The sequence below is a fragment of the Borostomias antarcticus genome (genome assembly GCF_949987555.1).
Source record: "Borostomias antarcticus genome assembly, chromosome: 9".
In the NCBI taxonomy this organism is placed as follows: Eukaryota; Metazoa; Chordata; class Actinopteri; order Stomiiformes; family Stomiidae; genus Borostomias; species Borostomias antarcticus.
In genome coordinates this window covers 26,232,228-26,250,665 of record NC_140242.1, presented here as the reverse complement: position 1 = coordinate 26,250,665, position 18,438 = coordinate 26,232,228, and the positions used below count along the sequence as shown (strand labels likewise).

General features: G+C 44.8%; 1 protein-coding gene across 3 annotated transcripts in view; it reads left to right on the top strand.

The window, feature by feature from the left end:
- cobll1b (cordon-bleu WH2 repeat protein-like 1b) overlaps positions 1–18,438 on the top strand; it is a 29,262-nt gene that overhangs the window by 3,554 nt on the left and 7,270 nt on the right. Inside the window, exons 1-6 of one of the 3 annotated variants that reach the window (XM_084443457.1) lie at positions 3,460–3,773; positions 12,257–12,448; positions 14,028–14,235; positions 14,912–15,137; positions 15,644–15,703; positions 16,903–16,997. In XM_084443457.1, the coding sequence (XP_084299583.1) occupies positions 12,351–12,448; positions 14,028–14,235; positions 14,912–15,137; positions 15,644–15,703; positions 16,903–16,997 (687 nt within the window). In that variant the 5' untranslated portion in view covers positions 3,460–3,773; positions 12,257–12,350. Of the gene's footprint in view, positions 1–3,459; positions 3,774–4,516; positions 4,715–12,256; positions 12,449–14,027; positions 14,236–14,911; positions 15,138–15,643; positions 15,704–16,902; positions 16,998–18,438 lie in introns of those variants that run through there. The other 2 variants (XM_084443456.1, XM_084443455.1) reach the window with 2 other exon arrangements.

Here is an 18,438-nt window from a genome sequence, read left to right as displayed (position 1 = left end):
TGTATGCAAATAGCTGAAATAGCTGTGTTTGCCTTTTGGGCCGTGGAGGCCCCTTCTCCTTTGTGTCTGTTGTGCGCTCATCCAGCTCATAACAACCCACCCACCTCCCACCTCCAGAACTTTGTGAATGATTTAAGATGAATCTCTTCTTTGTATGCTGTCAATGCAGGCTTATCCTGATCTCAGACGTAACATAAGCAGTACTGTCAGACGAGTAATTATCTCAAAACAACACGCTCTGGTTTCATTTGTCTAACCTTTTATTATCAGTTTGCCACCGAGATGAAATCTCAGCTTGGACGTCATGTAGACCTACACATTATTGTTTGAGCCTTCATGGTCCAGTGTTGTGGTTTTTGGATGTCCTCGGAGGGTGAAACGGGAGCAGAAACATCTAGATGACCCATCACATAGGATACAGTAGCCATGATGCTGTTCAACATGCTCAGACTGCCTGTGTTGAAATTCAGTCACACTTCACCCTCCTATCAACACGAGCAAGCTGTTTCTGTTGAACGCACACTATGAGAGGGTGGAGGAGAACGAGGAGATACTGTACCCCCAACCTGTCTCTAGATGGCGCTATCCCTGCGCTCACGGTCATTCCCTAGTATTTCATTGTACGCAATTTGTCATTAAACTGAGGTAGAGGGTTAACACCCAGCTGCAGGGAATGGCCACAAGCAAAATGTATGCTTTAATCAAACCTTGCAACCTACGATGATCCTAAAGCGTACCTATCGGAAATCTGAGCTCATGGGACTGCACCGGCAGACGATAACAAACATGGTTGTGTTTATTTACTGTAAGACACAGATCATTATGGAAAACAGAGATGACATAGCAGGCTTGTGGGCATGTTTCTCTCTAAAGTCTGGGAGTCTAGACTGGGGATCTTAGTGCCTGGGGAAGCCACAGTGCTTGTGACCAGCACCAGGGGAAAGTCGGCCCTGTGCTCCTTTGATAGATGCCTCGCTGGAAACAATGGCGCATTGTTTCAGAAGAAAGGACACAGTGTACGAGAGATACTGTATAATTATGACTGAGGGGGGAAAACTTTTGCTCTTCTCCGTTCGTTTTATGTAAATGTTGGCCTCGCAGAAAGTACAAACTTGCTCCTGAACTCCAAGGAATCCCCACAGCCGCAAACACAATGTCCCCCTCTGTCAGTGCTCCACATTTGCGGTGGCAGCTGGGGCCGGTTTCGTGTATCTGATGGATTTCAAACGCACCCCGGTGAACAAACGACCTCTCTAATTTCTTCTCTTATCGTCTTAAAAGAAGGAGATTTTGCTCATAAACTTCGACGGGAACACATGTGTTACCTGTTGTCGTCTTATCTTAATGCTTGGCAGATGCTAGCTCAGCGTTGACTGCGCCAAGTCACTGGCCTGTCATCGGAACGTCTGGAAGCGCCGTTCGACTTCTCGAAATTAGGTGCAGGGATGATGGAGAAAGTGCAGGTCGTTGACTAGGTTGACCTCAGCCAGGTCGAGTCATGAAACGGAGAGATCGCCTAGGATGATCTGAGACTCATTGACTGACTGACTGACTGACTGACTGACTGACTGAATGAATGAATGGCCTAACTGACTGGCTTAGTGACCTCAGCCAGGTGGGGTCATGTACCTGAAACAGAGATCACTCAGCATAATCTGAAACTCATTGACTGGCTCACTGACTGGCTGACTGAATGACCCAACTGACGGACTTATGACAGACTGAATGACTGACTTCCTGGCTGACCGATTGACTTGACTGTGACTCTGCTGTAGCGGTTACTGTACCTCAGAGCTACATACTGTACCACAGGAACAATGTGCATTGAAGTGAAATGAGCCAATTCATATTGATGGATGATTACATACTGTAAGTGAAGGACAATAACACTGCGGCCCCCTAGAGTCCCCTAGATACTTATCAGCCGTCTAAATAAGGGTGTGAAGTATGCCAAGATGGTTTGAGGCCTGCGCAGGAACACGTTGTGGGAAATAGTTTTGTTTAGCTTAAAAAAAAATCGAAGATATACACATAGAAAGGAGGGGAGTTTCTCCTAGAGTCGCTGGGAGCCCTTTCCTCCTCCCCCTAACGTGTTTCCATCCCACACTGCTTCTGGAGTGATGGCCTTTCCAGACCTTCTCTAAACAGCTTGTGTTTACTGTGAGTGACCTCTCGCCAAATTACCAGCTGTGTCCCTGGCTCTGTGTTTTGTCTTTCCACAGGGATTTACCCCCTGCCCAGCGATGCTTCACCCCCCCCACCCCCAACCTTAACCCCAACCCCAACCCTCACACACACACACACACACACACACACACACACACACACACACACACACACACACACACACAACCACCTCCAGCCACAGCACGGCTCTTATCATCTGACTTTTTTTTCTTTCTATTGAATGAAGGACAAGCTCCGGAGGCATGTTTAAGCATATTTATAGTCGAGGATTACTGAGACACTAAGAGTCAAAACGGCCTCTTTCTCAGAATGGGAAAGCGCCTGCCGTTTGCCTCGAGTCAGGGGGCAACTGGAGAAACACTTCTAGCAGTCACACTTCAAATGCTCTGCTTTCCAAATCCAAAGAAGGCTAGTATGAGCAGCAGGAGTGTCAGGAAAGACCGGCTCCCACTGTTGATCTGGCGCTCTTATTGTATCAGACCTAGGAAATTTACATGAGTCATAATATTCTTACAAGCCAAGGTCGCTGCTTCCTGCTTTTTTGTCACACGTTTTCAATGGGCCGGCCTACTGGAGAGATATTTCCACTGCAGCAGCGATGATCTGTGAAAAGACTCGCCCGGCCGGGTGGTTGAAGCCACTCAGTTCTCTTTATACTCCGTAGAAGGTGAGCAGGGCTTTTCGATCGGACTCTTGTCTCAGGTAGTTCACATTTCAGCCCGTTTAGGTACTGCAGTTCTACTCTGTAGACTATATAATCAAATTCAGACAGATATCAAATAGACAGATGTCAGTATGCTTTTTAATTATTATTATTTTTTTACCAGTTTTACTTTGGCTTTCCTACTATTTAAATGTTTTATTATCCATGCCCTGCTTAACATCGGTTGTAATGTGTTGTCAAACGATGTGAGATGTTAGAAAGCAGGCCAGTGCAACAGCTGTCTCTGGTCAAAGCTTGTGAGAGTAGAAAGCGCTGACAAGCTGGATAATGTAGTCAACGCTCTATTTCACCACCTGTCTGAGCAGGAGGGCCTGCAAAGTCCACCCGTTTGTTTGTTGTGGGCCTATCTCGCAAACACAGCAAATAACACAAACAACTTGTTATTACGCAGGGTCGGTTGATGTAATCGTCCTTATCTATGCAATTCCCATCGCAGGAGAAAGTCAAAGCGGCCTTTTGTTATCTTGGGACATCGTCTTGTCAGTGTGCAAAACCTGTCGGACGACAATCGGCCCCGTGATGAGATTACAGCAAATCTAAAACTCTCACCGCTGAGCTCGAGGAGCACTGCTCTGGGCGAAAAGCAATCCCCGCGCGACGATGTCATTGCCTGGCACGGCCGTTGATTGGAGACGGCGATGTTTGCATCAATCAACACAGGCTCTCTAATGTGATCTGAGGAGGACTGAGCTGCCCCCGCCAGGGGGAGGGGGGAGGAGGGTGTGGACTCGGGAGAGGTGATGAGTGGTCAGTGTCTTGGATAATGAAAAGCAAACAGACAAACTTGAGTAACACCTAGATCTAATTATGCTTCGGGAAAGTTTCCTGGCCTAGTTTGCAGCTCAGGCAGGCCAACACTACAGTAAGTTTGTCTGTTAACACGTATTAAGTCAACATGTATAATGCATGAACTTATCCCAAGCTTGTATTGAACTCCTACACTGTTGCATCAGTTGATTTATATAATTACACGTCTCAGTGCGTCCGTTTTGTAACCTCTGTGCATCCGTTGTTTTGTTTTTTTAAACAGCCTCAGTTTAATTAGTAACTAATACTACAACAGAATGCAGTCAGACTAGTCTGTAATAAGTCACCGATGCCAGGATGCTGGATGCTAACGCAGGCTTCCCATGCCGAGGCTGTGCTGGATGTCATGGCTGTGTTTCTGCTAACGCAGGCTTCCCATGCCGAGGCTGTGCTGGATGTCATGGCTGTGTTTCTGCTAACGCAGGCTTCCCATGCCGAGGCTGTGCTGGATGTCATGGCTGTGTTTCTGCTAACGCAGGCTTCCCATGCCGAGGCTGTGCTGGATGTCATGGCTGTGTTTCTGCTAACGCAGGCTTCCCATGCCGGGGCTGTGCTGGATGTCAGGGGCTGTGTTTCTGCTAACGCAGGCTTCCCATGCCGAGGCTGTGCTGGATGTCATGGCTGTGTTTCTGCTAACGCAGGCTTCCCATGCCGAGGCTGTGCTGGATGTCAGGGGCTGTGTTTCTGCTCGGCCCTGCCCACAGGGCCAGCCCTGTACGGGGGAGGTAAAGCTGATTACCACTCCGCTTATTACAGCCCGTGGGGGGAGTTCTCTCCACACCGACACGCGGCACTTAAGGGCTTTGAGACGCAGCCGGGGGGGGGGATTTAAAACAGCAGACAGATTTTCTGATGTCACAGGCCTGGGCGTGGCGTTAAGGTAGGCCTCCTCCCCGCTGAACGCCAGCCACAGCTGAGTCTTCCTGAGAGCCCGGGGGAGATACCGTAGCAGGTACGATAGGGAGGACGGGGAGAGATCAGCAGCGAGGCCGGGAGGTAAGATGGCGTAACTGAATTCTAACTCTGGGGAAATTATCTGTCTGGATGAGGAGGTCGTTTTCATAGCCTGCCAACATGTTGTCAGGTGCTCCTTCGGTAAGCTGCCACATTGTACACAGGCCTAAAGTATACTGTACATTCTCCTCTAGACCCTGTACATTACTCACAACTTGCTCAAGATACATGTGAGTATTATACCATATAACCAGTCATTTACTGTAGGTTATTGGGTTTATTGCTTTGTGTAGGAAGTCAGTAGTTCCGGTGGGAATACACAGCACAGAAGGCTACTGTGTGTGTGTTGTCTTTGCTGGCATGTATGGGCCTGTACAGTAGATTACATGTGCTAGTCCATCAAACAGAGGTAGTATAGCAGTTGTTATTGTGGTATGCATTGTTGCCCCGGGTTCTTAAAATACACAGGGTGTAGTCCGGGGGAGAGCCGGAAAGCCTATTTCTTTTGCACACTCGCTGGGCTCTTTGTACACGAGCCCACCTTTTTCCCCAGGGACCTGTTGCTACATAGCAGCTGCTAACTGACATACCACAGCGGTGGAGCAGTGCCTGCTAATCTCCAGCCTTCTCTGAAACTCTGCTTGAATGAGAGGCGAGGTGTTCCACTCCTTCAGCTGGGCAAACCTCCGCCATGGCCACGTTCTGCTGAGCGATGTGGTCTCCGGTCGTGTTTACCCCCCCCCCCCCCCCCGGGGTGTTGTCGCCCACCTCAGAGTTTCATATTTGGTTTGCGAAAGAATTCCGTGGAAATGCCTCAAACGCTTCCTCTGGAACGAGGCTTTCCAGCTGAAACTACGAGGGCCAGGGAATGTAAGGAATTTGGCTATTTCTTGGCTCGACTGTTTATCGTCTGTCGATATGGTGTCTGTGCAGTTCATATTGCTTCAAAACAAGTATTGAATATTGCTCAGTGAGTTATTTTATTGACTCATCCTATACAATAGATAGGACATTTCAGACATGAATGCAACACAATGCGCTTCACAACAAAATAAAACAAGTAGTAAAAAAGGGTGCTCAGAGAACTCAGACCTTCGCCCATGAATGCATTTTGTGGCTCTGTGCTTGTGCGTCCGAGCTGGACATGATTTGTATTGCTGCATTCGTTAGGTCGAGAGCCTTATGCCAGTCCAAGCCCGGTGTGTATGTGACATGTCGAGATATTTTAATTCCCCCCATTGACAATGAATGGGAGGGTTTTTTTTGCTCTGGGGACCGAGGAGGAGGGGGGGTGAAGGTAAATCACCCAAAGACAAAACACAGAGCCAGGGACGCAGCTGGTAAGTCCAAAAAATGAATGGAGATGAATGGCCGGCCATGTTTGGGCGGCGTGTGCACAGTCAAGAAGAATTGATTTAAAAACTATCTTAAAATCAATGAAACTCACAGGCAGCCAGTGCAAAGACTTTGAAACTGGGGTTATGTGTGCTCTCTGTCTGGTCTTGGTCAGTACTCGTGACTGTATTCTGTACGTTGCTTTCTTGGGTTGGCCAGACCGGATAGCGTTGCCGTAATCAAGTCTGCTTGTGATAAAAGCATGGATACGTTTCTCAGTGTCCAATGAATAGAGAAATGGGCACACCTTGGCTATGTTCCTCAGGTAAAAAAAAAGTGGTTTTGGTCATATTCTGAACGAGTTCTGATGCCCACTCTATGGACACCAGCTAACTACTGTACTAATGCTATCACTCCAACCTATCCCATCCAATCAACTTTTATCTGCTAGTTATGATGCCATTTAGTCCATTATATACCCGTCTCCCGCCCAGAACATAGCGGACATGTTGTGTTTGGCAAGTCCTGTCTTGTTTGCAACTTAGCTAGCTACTATTATCAGGTGGAAAATAAAACGGTCAAAGTTGAGCAAAGGCAAAATAATTCTAGAGTAGGCTGGCGTGAGGTAATAGTTCAGTGTTTATCAGGGCAGCCTCACTAATTGTGGGCAAAGCTGCAGCTACTTGCAGCTGATAAGCAGGCGCAATAATTCTAGAGTAGTCAGCTGGAATGCTGGGGGTGGGGTTCTATTGGGAGCAGTATTTCTATTGGCTGGTGTATTGCTAAAATTAGCCAAAATGTAAATTAATTAAAAATCCGGCCTTGTCATGGTCTGTCTGGGACCCCTGCAGATGCCAAATATGAATGCTGTCAGACTGACGGTGTCCGAGGAAAGCCTGGACAGAGGGACAGACAGGCCGGCCAAGGGTAGCTCTATTATAGTAGAAAATTAAGATCAGAATCTATAAATACACACCTACATTTTTCACCTGGTTTTCAGTATTTAGTGATTGAATTAAAATGTGCAGTCAGATTCCCTCTCTGGTCTTTGGCTCCAATGATAAGAACCTCTGTCTGGTCTTGATTTAATTGAAGAAAGTTTTGAGCCATCCAAGTATTTATACAGTATACTGTACCTGTAATACAGTTGACACATTTTTTGGTGGGGCTAAAATCCTTGGGTGACAAACATATAAAGTTGAATATTGTCTATTTACAGTAGCAGTGAAAATCAATACCATGTTTCCTAATGATGCGGACAAGGGGTAACATGTATGAGTGAAACAGTACAGGGCCCAGAATTGAGCCTTGTGGAACACCGCATGTTTTCCATCCATCCATTGGGTTTTGGTCACAAAGGGTGACAAAGAACTTTCGGCCTGTTAGAGTGGTCCTGGCCCAGTGACCGCAGAGGCCGACCTCTGGTTTCAAGTCTCTCCGTGAGGATATCATGGTCCACAGTATCAAAAGCTGCACTTAAATCTGAAAGTACAAGGACTGAGAGCTTTCATCTGTGTTTACTAAGATCGTTTACTAAGATCGTCTCTGTGCTGTGGTGGGCTCGGAAACCAGATTGGAATTTCTCAAAGATACAGTTTGCATTTAAAAAATCATTCAGCTGTATAAAAAACGGATTTTCCTGAATCTTGCTGAAAAAATCTAAATTATGTTTCTTCAGCAGGTGGTTCAGGTTCACCATGACACTTTAAAGAGCACTGGGGAAAGTGCCAATGAACAAGGAGTGATTAACAACATGCGTGCACTTCATCCGATATGCAGTTAAAAACTTTTTGGAAAAACGTAGTGGGCATGGGGTCGAGGAGGCAGGTATAAGACTTAAGTTGAGATATGATTGATCATGTCTGTCAACCAGAGAAATGGCCTTGTCAAATATACTGAGTTTCTCTTTCCAGATATCATAGTGGACCTGCAGTTTTGACTTTCAACACTTTTTTCTTCTGCCTTTTTGTAATTTCTCGTAATTTGTTTCTTCACTTATCAATGGAGCTCTCTGTTTTTTTACTTTACTGGAACCAAAGCGTCTATAGTTGCCCTAAGTTTGCTATAAAAATGATCAACTGATGTCCTTGCAGTTTAGAGCGTTATTGAGAATAAAAGCTGATTCTCTCTGCTTCCCTCTCAGCAATGAGGGTGCTGACTGCGCTATGAACCGCATACCTGCTTTACTGTTGTTAGAAAGTAAACCTGTATTCTTCTGTAAGCTGCCACACTGGCCGGGTTATTTCAGATGCTTTATCAGGCACTTACTGTTCTGATAACCCATATTGGTATTTTGCTCTACAACAATGGCAACATGATGAGGATTATGTAACAACTATGGTAGGTTTCTCTCTCTCTTTCTCTTTCTCTTTCTCTCTCTCTCTCTCTCTCTCTCTCTCTCTCTCTCTCCCTCCCTCTCTCTCTCTCCCCCTTATGCAACCTCACAAAGGTATTTCAGGTATTTGAGCACCAGTATCAGTACCTAGATGTTATTATAAGCCTTTTCCATATTTATTTATTTATTTAGTTATTTATTTGGTGTGTTGTGTCAGAAACCTGGACCAGGGAGTCTTCCTTATTTTTTTTTTACTTTTTATTTTTTTTCTTTACTGTTTTTTGCAAGCAAACCTCTCAAACTGGGTATAGTTGTTAATACACATTTTAGTTTAGATGTGCCTCTTTGTTGGTAAACAGGTTCAAATAGATTTTGGATGTGGTTCTTTGTTGGTAGACAGGTTAAATAGGTTTAGATTTGGTTCTTTGTTAGTAAACAGGTTAAAATCGGTTTCGATGTGGTTCTTTGTTGGTAAACAGGTTAAAATGGCTTTGGATGTGGTTCTTTGTTGGTAGACAGGTTAAAATATGGTTTAGATGTGGTTCTTTGTTTGTAGACAGGTTCAAATGGGTTTAGATGTGGTTCTTTGTTGGTAGACAGGTTAAACTAGGGTTTAGATGTGGTTCTTTTGTTGGTAGACAGAATGTGCACCTGCTTGCTGTCTGCAGCTGTGTAGCACATGCAGTAGCAGGTGTGAGCCAGAGACCAGAGGGAGCTCCCGGTACACAGCCTCTGTTTTCGTACCATAGCTTTAACCTCTGCAGCAACTGATCAGTCGTCTCAGAGGACATGTAAGGTCGCACAGAGGTTATGCAGCTTAGTGTTTAACACGCATTCAGTATAGCAAATCCATGATCTTTAGAACTGAGTCAGTCTGTGTTTTTGAGTAACTAACCTGGTTATAGCATCACAGGGGTCCTTTGGGGTCTTCTGCGTGTGATGTCACCCTGTTACAGAATATGCTTTTCTTAAAGGCACAGTACTGTATATAAAGGCACAGTACTGTATATAAAAGTATGTTTTTATATCTCCCACCCCCCTTATATTTGGAAAAGTCAATTTTTCAAAAGTTGTTTCGGTCGTCCAGACATAATGATCTGAGTCTTGCTTTCATTGAGATTGAGAAAGTTTAAACCCAACCAAGTTTTAATATCCTCTAATACGTTTAACAAAGGCTGCATAGAATCCTTACTTTTTGGGCAGATAGATTTGTGTGTCATCAGCAAAACAATGAAAGGGAATAGTGTGTTTCTTTAAAATGGATCCCAGGGGCAGCATATACAATGAAAAGAGGATAGGACCCAAAATGGAGCCTTGAGGGACCCCAGAGGAAAGTGGGGCTGCAGTCGAGGTGTATTTTCCTAGTGTCCTTTCTGGACAGAGAAGCTCCTATCTGACAGGTATGAGTGAAACCATTTGAGGGCCGTACCGTTGATGCCTACACACTATTCAACACGTGATAAGAGGACTCTATGATCCACAGTGTCAAAGGCAGCAGCCAAATCTTATAGCACTAATATGTACAGTATGTCAAGTGGGTCTAATGCCGTACGTCAAGCGGGTCTTGTGGTTTTGAATGGGCTTGTTCCTGGGAATCAGCCCTCCCATAGCCAGGCGGGCCACGTGGATGTGAGCCCAGCCAGGTCAAGTTGCAACACGTCTCTGTCAACACACAACACACCAGAGGGCTGGTGAAAAACACAGGTTTGAATGGCGAAAAAACAAACCTTCCTTGTCAGTCACACGCTCCATGAGGTGTGTTGATCGGGCCAGGGATGTAAACAGGGCGGTTTCATGGGCGGCACGGATAATTATGTTGTCACATTTGTTTGAGTCAGATTAACTGTTCTGTTTTATATGGTGTAGGGTTTTGTTCCAGTGTCTAGAAATGTTACAGGGTGTATTGATGTAGCCTCATTCTCTGTCTGCTTTTTCCTTTCCTTCCCCTTCTCTCATGCTGTGTCCTCAGTGTGGAAGAAAGGACTGTGAGAGAATGGTAGGATGACTGATGTGTTTGGATAGTGGCTCGAACCCACAATCTCATTACCAAACAAACATTCAGGGCGAGGAAAGTTGGACTTTGTACCTTGGTACGGTCCACTGTGTGTGGGTCTGTTTCAGCTTGGGGTGTCTATTGACATTTTTTAGCTGTTCATGGTCATTTCTGCTGGTTTGTGTGTGTGTGTGTGTGTGTGTGTGTGTACGTGCTCTATATTATTGTTGATGTAACACTAACCTCCCTGCCTGGTGTCCTGGTGAATAACTGAAGCACTAGGCTGAAACCAGCACTCTTTCACTAATGTTTTTGTAACGTACAGCAGGGAGAGAATGACACAAAAGTCTTATTTCAACTCTTTATTCTCATGCACTGATGCTACCACATTAGCATTGGGCTACGATTTAAGGATTGAATAATCCCTATCACTACAATTCCGTTGGTTTGATTCTTTAATGTGCTCAAACAAAGCCTTTAACTTACTGGTCAAATATGTAAATTAAATTCTGGTTAAATATCTGTAACTTAAAGTCTGGCGCTGTACAGGTATGAGCGAAGTAGTTTATTTTAGGAACTCCCCCGCCAAAGGAGGCTATAATCTTTTCAAGTCACGGATTAATTAGGTCTGTCAAGTTTACACATTGTTCAGATTCCTCTCAGTGAGTAATCAAGTACCCTTGGCTGCAGACATTTCTCAGGTCAGAGGTCATGGACCTCAGCCTGCAGTGTGTTCCTCCCTGCTGACGAACCACGGCAGGGAAATATGCGAGAGTTAGATAACTTAGACTTGTGGATTCCTTTATCAGCCGGTTTCATGGCATTATCTACGCGTTAAGAACAGAGTCGGTATCACACAGCGCCCTACCCAGTTTCTGTTTGAAGGTGAATGTGTGGCCACCGGTTCGATGACTACTGTATGTTGTGCTTTTAAAAGATTAGCATGTTTGCTTTGGTTTGATTACATTAGCCTGTGGAATACAGTTAGGTCAAAGAGAACGTAGCCTGATATTTTGAGAGTGAGAACTACTTTTTGCTTTGCCTAGTCTGTCTTCACCACAATGGCGGGGCCATGTGTCCAGCTCTTCCCAGGATGCTAAATCAGTTTAATAGTGTCTGATCATGGGTTGATTTGTTATGACGTGCTGACATCTTCAAAGTGAGGATTTGCTACACTTCATTACTAGTAGATAAACCATTGTGTTTAAGGAAATCAATCATAACTTGCACATCAGTCAAAGACTGCATTGTACAGTGCAGTACACAAAGACTTCAACTTACAGTATGGGTAGACTTTTGTATTTTCTCATTTTATTGCTGCTTGATAGTATGTCCATGTTGTGTAAAATCCTCTAAATTGCTCTTTAGATAGACGGCCTAAGGTAAATGTAAATGTCTATTTGTTTACCATATCCCAGTCATGCCAAACCAAAATGGACCAGGGATCTTAAGGACTGTTGTGCCGCGTTCAAAAGCAAGGAGCAGCTATGACATGAACAGCAACAGGTCGCAGTGACTGGAATCACAACCTCCCCAGTCTCACAGGGACAGTCCTCTCTCAACACTCTCTTCAAGCCCGATGAATTACTCTCCGTCGGAGTGTCATGTGACCTGTTTGCAAAGTGACCCGAGCTCTTTCAAGTCGCGGCCCTTCCCGAGTACTTAAAAGGCGGTAAAGAAAGGGTTCCTTTCATGCAGCAGAAGTCACATTCAATCAAACCCTAGTTCTCTGAGATGGCAGTCTAAGATGTCTTAATGAGATCCGTTGTGAAGGGTTTTATGGTTTTGCCCAGCAAAATGTTGAATGCTTATTTGTCAATTCAGCTGATTGACTGCAGTAAATACCATCACTTAATATGACTTTGATTCAGCTGAACTGGGGGGGAGCTAACGTTCCTGCTCTTCCCTCTTTTGTTGACAGAGTGTCGACTAAAAGCAAGGCCCCATCCCCCCCGCTAGCTCTGAAGGACCTGGACGGTCCTGGCTTCTCCCAGAGGTACCCAGGATACGCCCACATGGCCATGGACCAGAAGGAGAACCTCCTGGAGAAAGATCTCAGTCTGGTCGTGGTTCTGCCGGGCGGAGTGGAGAAAACCACCACGGTCCCCGGCAGGTGAGACTCCTGTAACCACGCACGCACACATCCGCGCGCACATACACACACGCATGCACACACACACACATCTACACGCATGCACGCAACCACGCACGCCCGCATGCACACGCACACACACATATACACACACACATCCATACCCATGTACCACACACATACACACGCACGCACACACACACACGCACACACACACACACACACACACACACACACAATCATACAGCAGGCTTCTTCATAGGCCATACTTCTTCATAGGACTACTAGATAGATCACACTTGCATTAGCCATGTTCCCCAAACCTTTGAATGTAATTCTTCCTTGATGGAGTCAGATGGGTGGTGCCGTGTGGTGTGGTTTTGGTTAACAGTGAAGGAACAAAAATGGGCTTGGTTTTATGATGTCGCCTAGTCAACAGTACTGTACTTTCCCTCTGCTAACTTGATTATGCGTGGAATAGTGCTTAGGGCCCACTACAGTTGAGATTAAATAACTTTGGATTTAAACTAACATGTATCGGGATGCGTTTCCCCACGAGTTCAGGTCTAATCAGGTCTGGAAGCAGTAAACATCTTAAAGTCAACATGCTTCACCTCAGAACAAGGACTTTCTGTTCTGCAATGTGAAACCACACAGCGTAGACTTTCTATCAGCAAAGTTGACTTAAGATATCACTCTACCCTTCTCACAATGTGCTCAATGTGCAGCCGTTCCGTCAAAGGTATCCTGTGCCCCTCTGAGTCTTTAGCTATAGTTGAGAGCAATTTTAATATAAAAGGATTAAGCATCAAATTCTTCACCCTCTTTTGTCTTTCTGAATGTGTTTGAACCCATGAGTAACAGTGGAACTCATTATGATGCGGATTTCAACTGAGGGCATTGTATTTCCAAAGCCCTCAATTTCCGGGATTTTGAAATGTTTGGGGAGCTTTGGGTGGGTGTTTTCTACACAACCAAGTAGTAGTGGTCTCCCGGATGCATTTAAGCAACAGAAAGTGCAAGCGTACTAAAATAATTAGTACGCCTGCGACAAACTGCTGGCAAAACGTCTAGACATCTCATTTCCTGTTCCTTTTCACTTTAGGCTTAGATTGTCAACCGGTATTTCTCTTCAAACCCATAATTGGACTAATGAAGAAGCCATACCCATGTGTTCAGAATCTGCTTCTGGCTCACAAGAGTCCCGAAGCACTAAACCAGATACACCACCGCTCCGTTGTGCCCAGACCTGCCTACCTGCCTGCCGTACTGGACACTAGCCATGTTTCCATCCACTTGTCAATCGAATTGTGTGAGGATCGCTAAAAATATGAATGCGAATAAAGCCGGTGAACGTGCGTTTCCATCTAGAGCTTTAAATCGGATAAAGCATTTATCACAAAAGACTTTTATCGAACAAGAGAAAATCCGATGAGATCGACAGTACAAACTTTTCGTCGATTTTCATGATTTTTAATCGAATTTTACTGTTTCCATAAGGCATTTTTAATTCGATATAACTTAATTCGCATAAAACGTGTGGATGGAAACATGGCTACTGACTGTGTGTCGCTACCTCGCTGCCCACTGTGTCTTTCAGCAAGCCCATGATGGACCTGCTGGTGATGCTGTGTGCCAAGTACCACCTGAACCCGTCGGGCCACACCATCGAGCTGGTCACCACCAACAGAAACCACATCAAGTTCAAACCCAACGCCCTCATCGGCGCCCTGGAGGCGGAGAAGATCCTGCTCAAGCCCAAAGGCGCCGAGGACAAGAACAAGAAGAGCGCTCCTCAGATGCCCGAGGTATGCAAAATCAACTTTATTTGTGTAGCGCATTTCATACACAAAGGCAACGCAATGCGCTTAAAACAGACCTTTTCCCTCGTCAGCAGGGCCGGTGTCTCCTGTAGGCGGAGTAGACAAGTGCCTAGGGCCCCCAGCCTCACACAACTTTTTTTAAATTTTTAACTTTAAGAAGTGTTAACGTTGTCATTGGATACAGTACGTGTCATTGTTCATAAAATCCAGATTTCCAGGAGCCCCCCACCCAGCAATAGATTAATCTGATTGGCTGAGGCCCCAACTGAATGTGATACTCAAGTACGTCATTGCTGCTGATGATAAAATGTTAGTGCCTAAAGTGATGGTCTCACATTACACAACGTTGGAATGGTAGCGCCTCAGTCTGAATTGCTTGATGGTGAGTAGGGTTTATTTCAAAAGGGGGCCTCCACAGAAAATTTTGCCCAGGGCCTCCAAAAGTCTAGAGCCGGCCCTGCTCGTCAGTGTAGTCGTTGCACAGTAGGAGAAGACGCTATATCTTGACTATTAGTATCTTGACAACAGAAAACAATCTTGTACGATATTACTGGCTTTACATTGTCTGCAGATATACCTGTAGATGGCATAATAATTGTTATTCCAACAATTTTGGAAGAGAAGTGGTCGAGACATCTTCTTGCGCCTTCCTCTGTTCTAGGCAACGGTCCGCTTGGTCATAAACTATAGGAAGACCCAGAAGACCATTCTACGCGTCAATCCTCGAATCCCACTTGAAGAACTCCTACCGGCCATCTGTGAAAAATGTGAATTCGACCAGCCGACTACTCTTCTACTGAGAGACGTCCAGTCACAGGACGCGTTGGACTTGACCAGGTGTCTCAATGACTTCGGGATACGGGAGCTTTATGCCAAGGACACAAAAGGTGAGAGCTAATCTGATAACACAATCAGCCTCATCAAACAGGGCCTTTCGATTCACCAGCATGACTTTTCATTCAATTCTCCCACTACTGTACATTGCCGAATGGCTGTCCTTTAATGCTCCCGGTGTTTTGTAACGCTGCCCTGTCTCGACTAGTCTGCAGGTGTAAACCTACAGTAGCCATGTTTCCATCCACACGTTTAATGCGAATTAAGTTATATCGAATTAAAAATGCCTTTTGGAAACAGTAAAATTCGAAACGGTAAAAGTCATGAAAATCGACAAAAAGTTTGTACTGTCGATCTCATCGGATTTTCTCTTGTTCGATAAAAGTCTTTTGTGATAAATGCTTTATCCGATTTAAAGCTCTAGATGGAAACGCACGTTCATCGGCTTCATTCGCATTCATATTTTTAGCGATCCTCACACAATTCGATTGACAAGTGGATGGAAACATGGCTACTGACACCTTTGATCACCGTGTATAAGTACGCTCCTCTGTTCCAGGTCTCTGTTCTCCAGACACGCCCCCATCGCCTGTGTGTCCTTCATCACCCAACACATCAGGTACTACAGCACCCTGTCACGCTGCGTTCCTTTCGGCCTGGGAAGTTGTTATTTACGAGATACTACGCAAAGTTTGAACTGGAACGCCTCTCCCCACTTGTTCTCCCCACTTGTGAACTCGTGACACTTGACCCTACCCCCAGTTCACCCTGGAAGTCACGAACAAGATGGCAGCTCGCAGAAACTTTAGTAATACTGTTTTTTAAGCACTTCTTTCTCATTTGTGTCTCATTAAATCAGTCGTACACCCAGTATTTCCCAAATGTTACCTGAGGACATGTTCCCTACGTCTTTTGTATGCAAAATCCTGCGTACTGTGTTGTTATCTGGTTTGGCAAACAAAGCTATCTAACGGTCATCTTTGTTCCGAGCTCTTGTTGTTATCTACTGTACCGCGGTTAACTCGTGTGTGACGTCGTTCTCCGTCTCTCCCACCTCCCACCCCACCACTTCCCAGACAAAACGGAACGCAGCATAAGTGTTACTGCACTGCAGGTATTACAGTAGTATCAGAGTTACTACACCAGGTATTACAGTAGTATCAGAGTTACTACACCAGGTACTACAGTAGTATCAGAGTTACTACACCAGGTATTACAGTAGTATCAGAGTTACTACACCAGGTATTACAGTAGTATCAGAGTTACTACACCAGGTATTACAGTAGTATCAGAGTTACTACACCAGGTACTACAGTAGTATCAGAGTTACTACACCAGGTATTACAGTAGTATCAGAGTTACTACACCAGGTATTACAGTAGTATCAGAGTTACTACACCAGGTATTACAGTAGTGTCAGAGTTACTACACCAGGTATTACAGTAGTGTCAGAGTTACTACACCAGGTATTACAGTAGTGTCAGAGTTACTACACCAGGTACTACAGTAGTATCAGAGTTACTACACCAGGTATTACAGTAGTATCAGAGTTACTACACCAGGTATTACAGTAGTGTCAGTGTTACTACACCAGGTATTACAGTAGTGTCAGTGTTACTGCATCGTGTTTGATTGAAATTGTCTTTTGATATTGTAGATATGAATGTTTAATTGTCTTTTTGATACTGCAAATATGAAGCACTTTCAAGAGTTGGAGGTAGGATGGTAAAATCCTTGCATTGGAGCATTGGGTTCAGACTGCAGTGTGTTTGTCATCAGCAGTACCACGGCCCTCTGTAACAGCATGTGTTCTGACAGATCCCGTCACGCCAGGCAAAGAGAAGAACCAGAAGGAGAAAGAGAACAAGGGCATGTTCAGCCGCTTCAGGAGAAGCAAGAAGAAGCCGGAACAGGTGTGTGTGTGATACACAGCAAGGAAGTAAAGATGGTCGGCGCACACTCCCAAAATACTTAAGACACAAAACCAACGTTTCTGCAGCTGTGCTGGCTTCACCAAGGTTAATCTGACGGTTCACAAAATTGACTGCAGTTAAATAGACTGGCACACAGTTGAAAACATTCAGTCTAGCCTGACCAATCACAGGACAGGTTCAATTGAGAGAACCACACTTTAAAGCAAACGGGTAACCCCAATTAAACACAATCAAAATACAGAATCAAAATACATTTCTGTCAGTACTAGTATTTACAGGTCTATTCAAAATCACCTGTCATTAATGTGATGTCTATGTGATTATGTATTATGTAAAATGTGACATATAAATATTGAGTACTGACATAGAAATGTATTCTGATTCTGTATAATTGGGTTTTCCTATTTGCCTTAGTGTGGTTTTCTGAATTGAACCTGTCCTGTGATTGGTCAGGCTAGACCAGGGTTTAGTGTGTGCTGTGATGCGGGTCCAGGGGTGCTGCGGTATCCTTTGACAATATTTGGAATTTATCAATGTCACTTACATCATTATTTTATATACGTTTAAACGTGAGGTACCAATCTCTCAGGTTTTAGTGGGTAGCCTGCATATCTTGACAAAAAATTGATAGGCACTACTCTCGTTTGAGGGGTGACGTACGCGCTCGTTGTCTGAGGCTGGCCAAATAACAGGGAAATATGGATGTTTCCTAAGAGAACAAATAACCTTGCACCCATTCAGCAACTCACATGGTTGATCCTAGAATGGATCGTCCGGAGGGGGGGGGGGGACTCCGCTACACATCAACCAATCACAGCACTAGGCAGCTACTGGGTCAGATGTGGACACAGGGGTCGGGCTGATTTACGAAATTGGACCCAGGAGTGGCGCTGAGTGTTCGCAATAATGTGGCAAGTGGGGGAATTGCTCAATGCTCGCTGCCCGCGCGCCTCCTGGCTGCCAAACGATTCCGCTGTGAGTGTTTGATGACGGGTGGCAGAGGTCCCGCCCCTTCTCCCTCCGGACGATCCAGTCAAGCATCAACCAACTTTCACAAGCCAGCCAAAACGGCCAAAACCGAGGCTTTACAACAATTACTGCTACTGTACCTCAAATATGGTTTTGGCTGGAGTGGTGCTAACCCTATGTGCCCCGTACACCGGTATGCCTGATATCTGATTTACTGAATAGAAAAACAATTAATTTGAATGTTGTGGTCAACTTCTGATTTGATCATCTTACTATAATAATAATAATAATAACAATAATAATAGTAATACTAATACTAATTATGATGATGATGATAATAATAATAAATAATAATCATAATACTACAATAGCTATAATAGGACAGAGCCTATCATACTGTTATACTAAACTGTCAGTAAAACATGGCATAAATATAAGGTGCTGAGAGTGA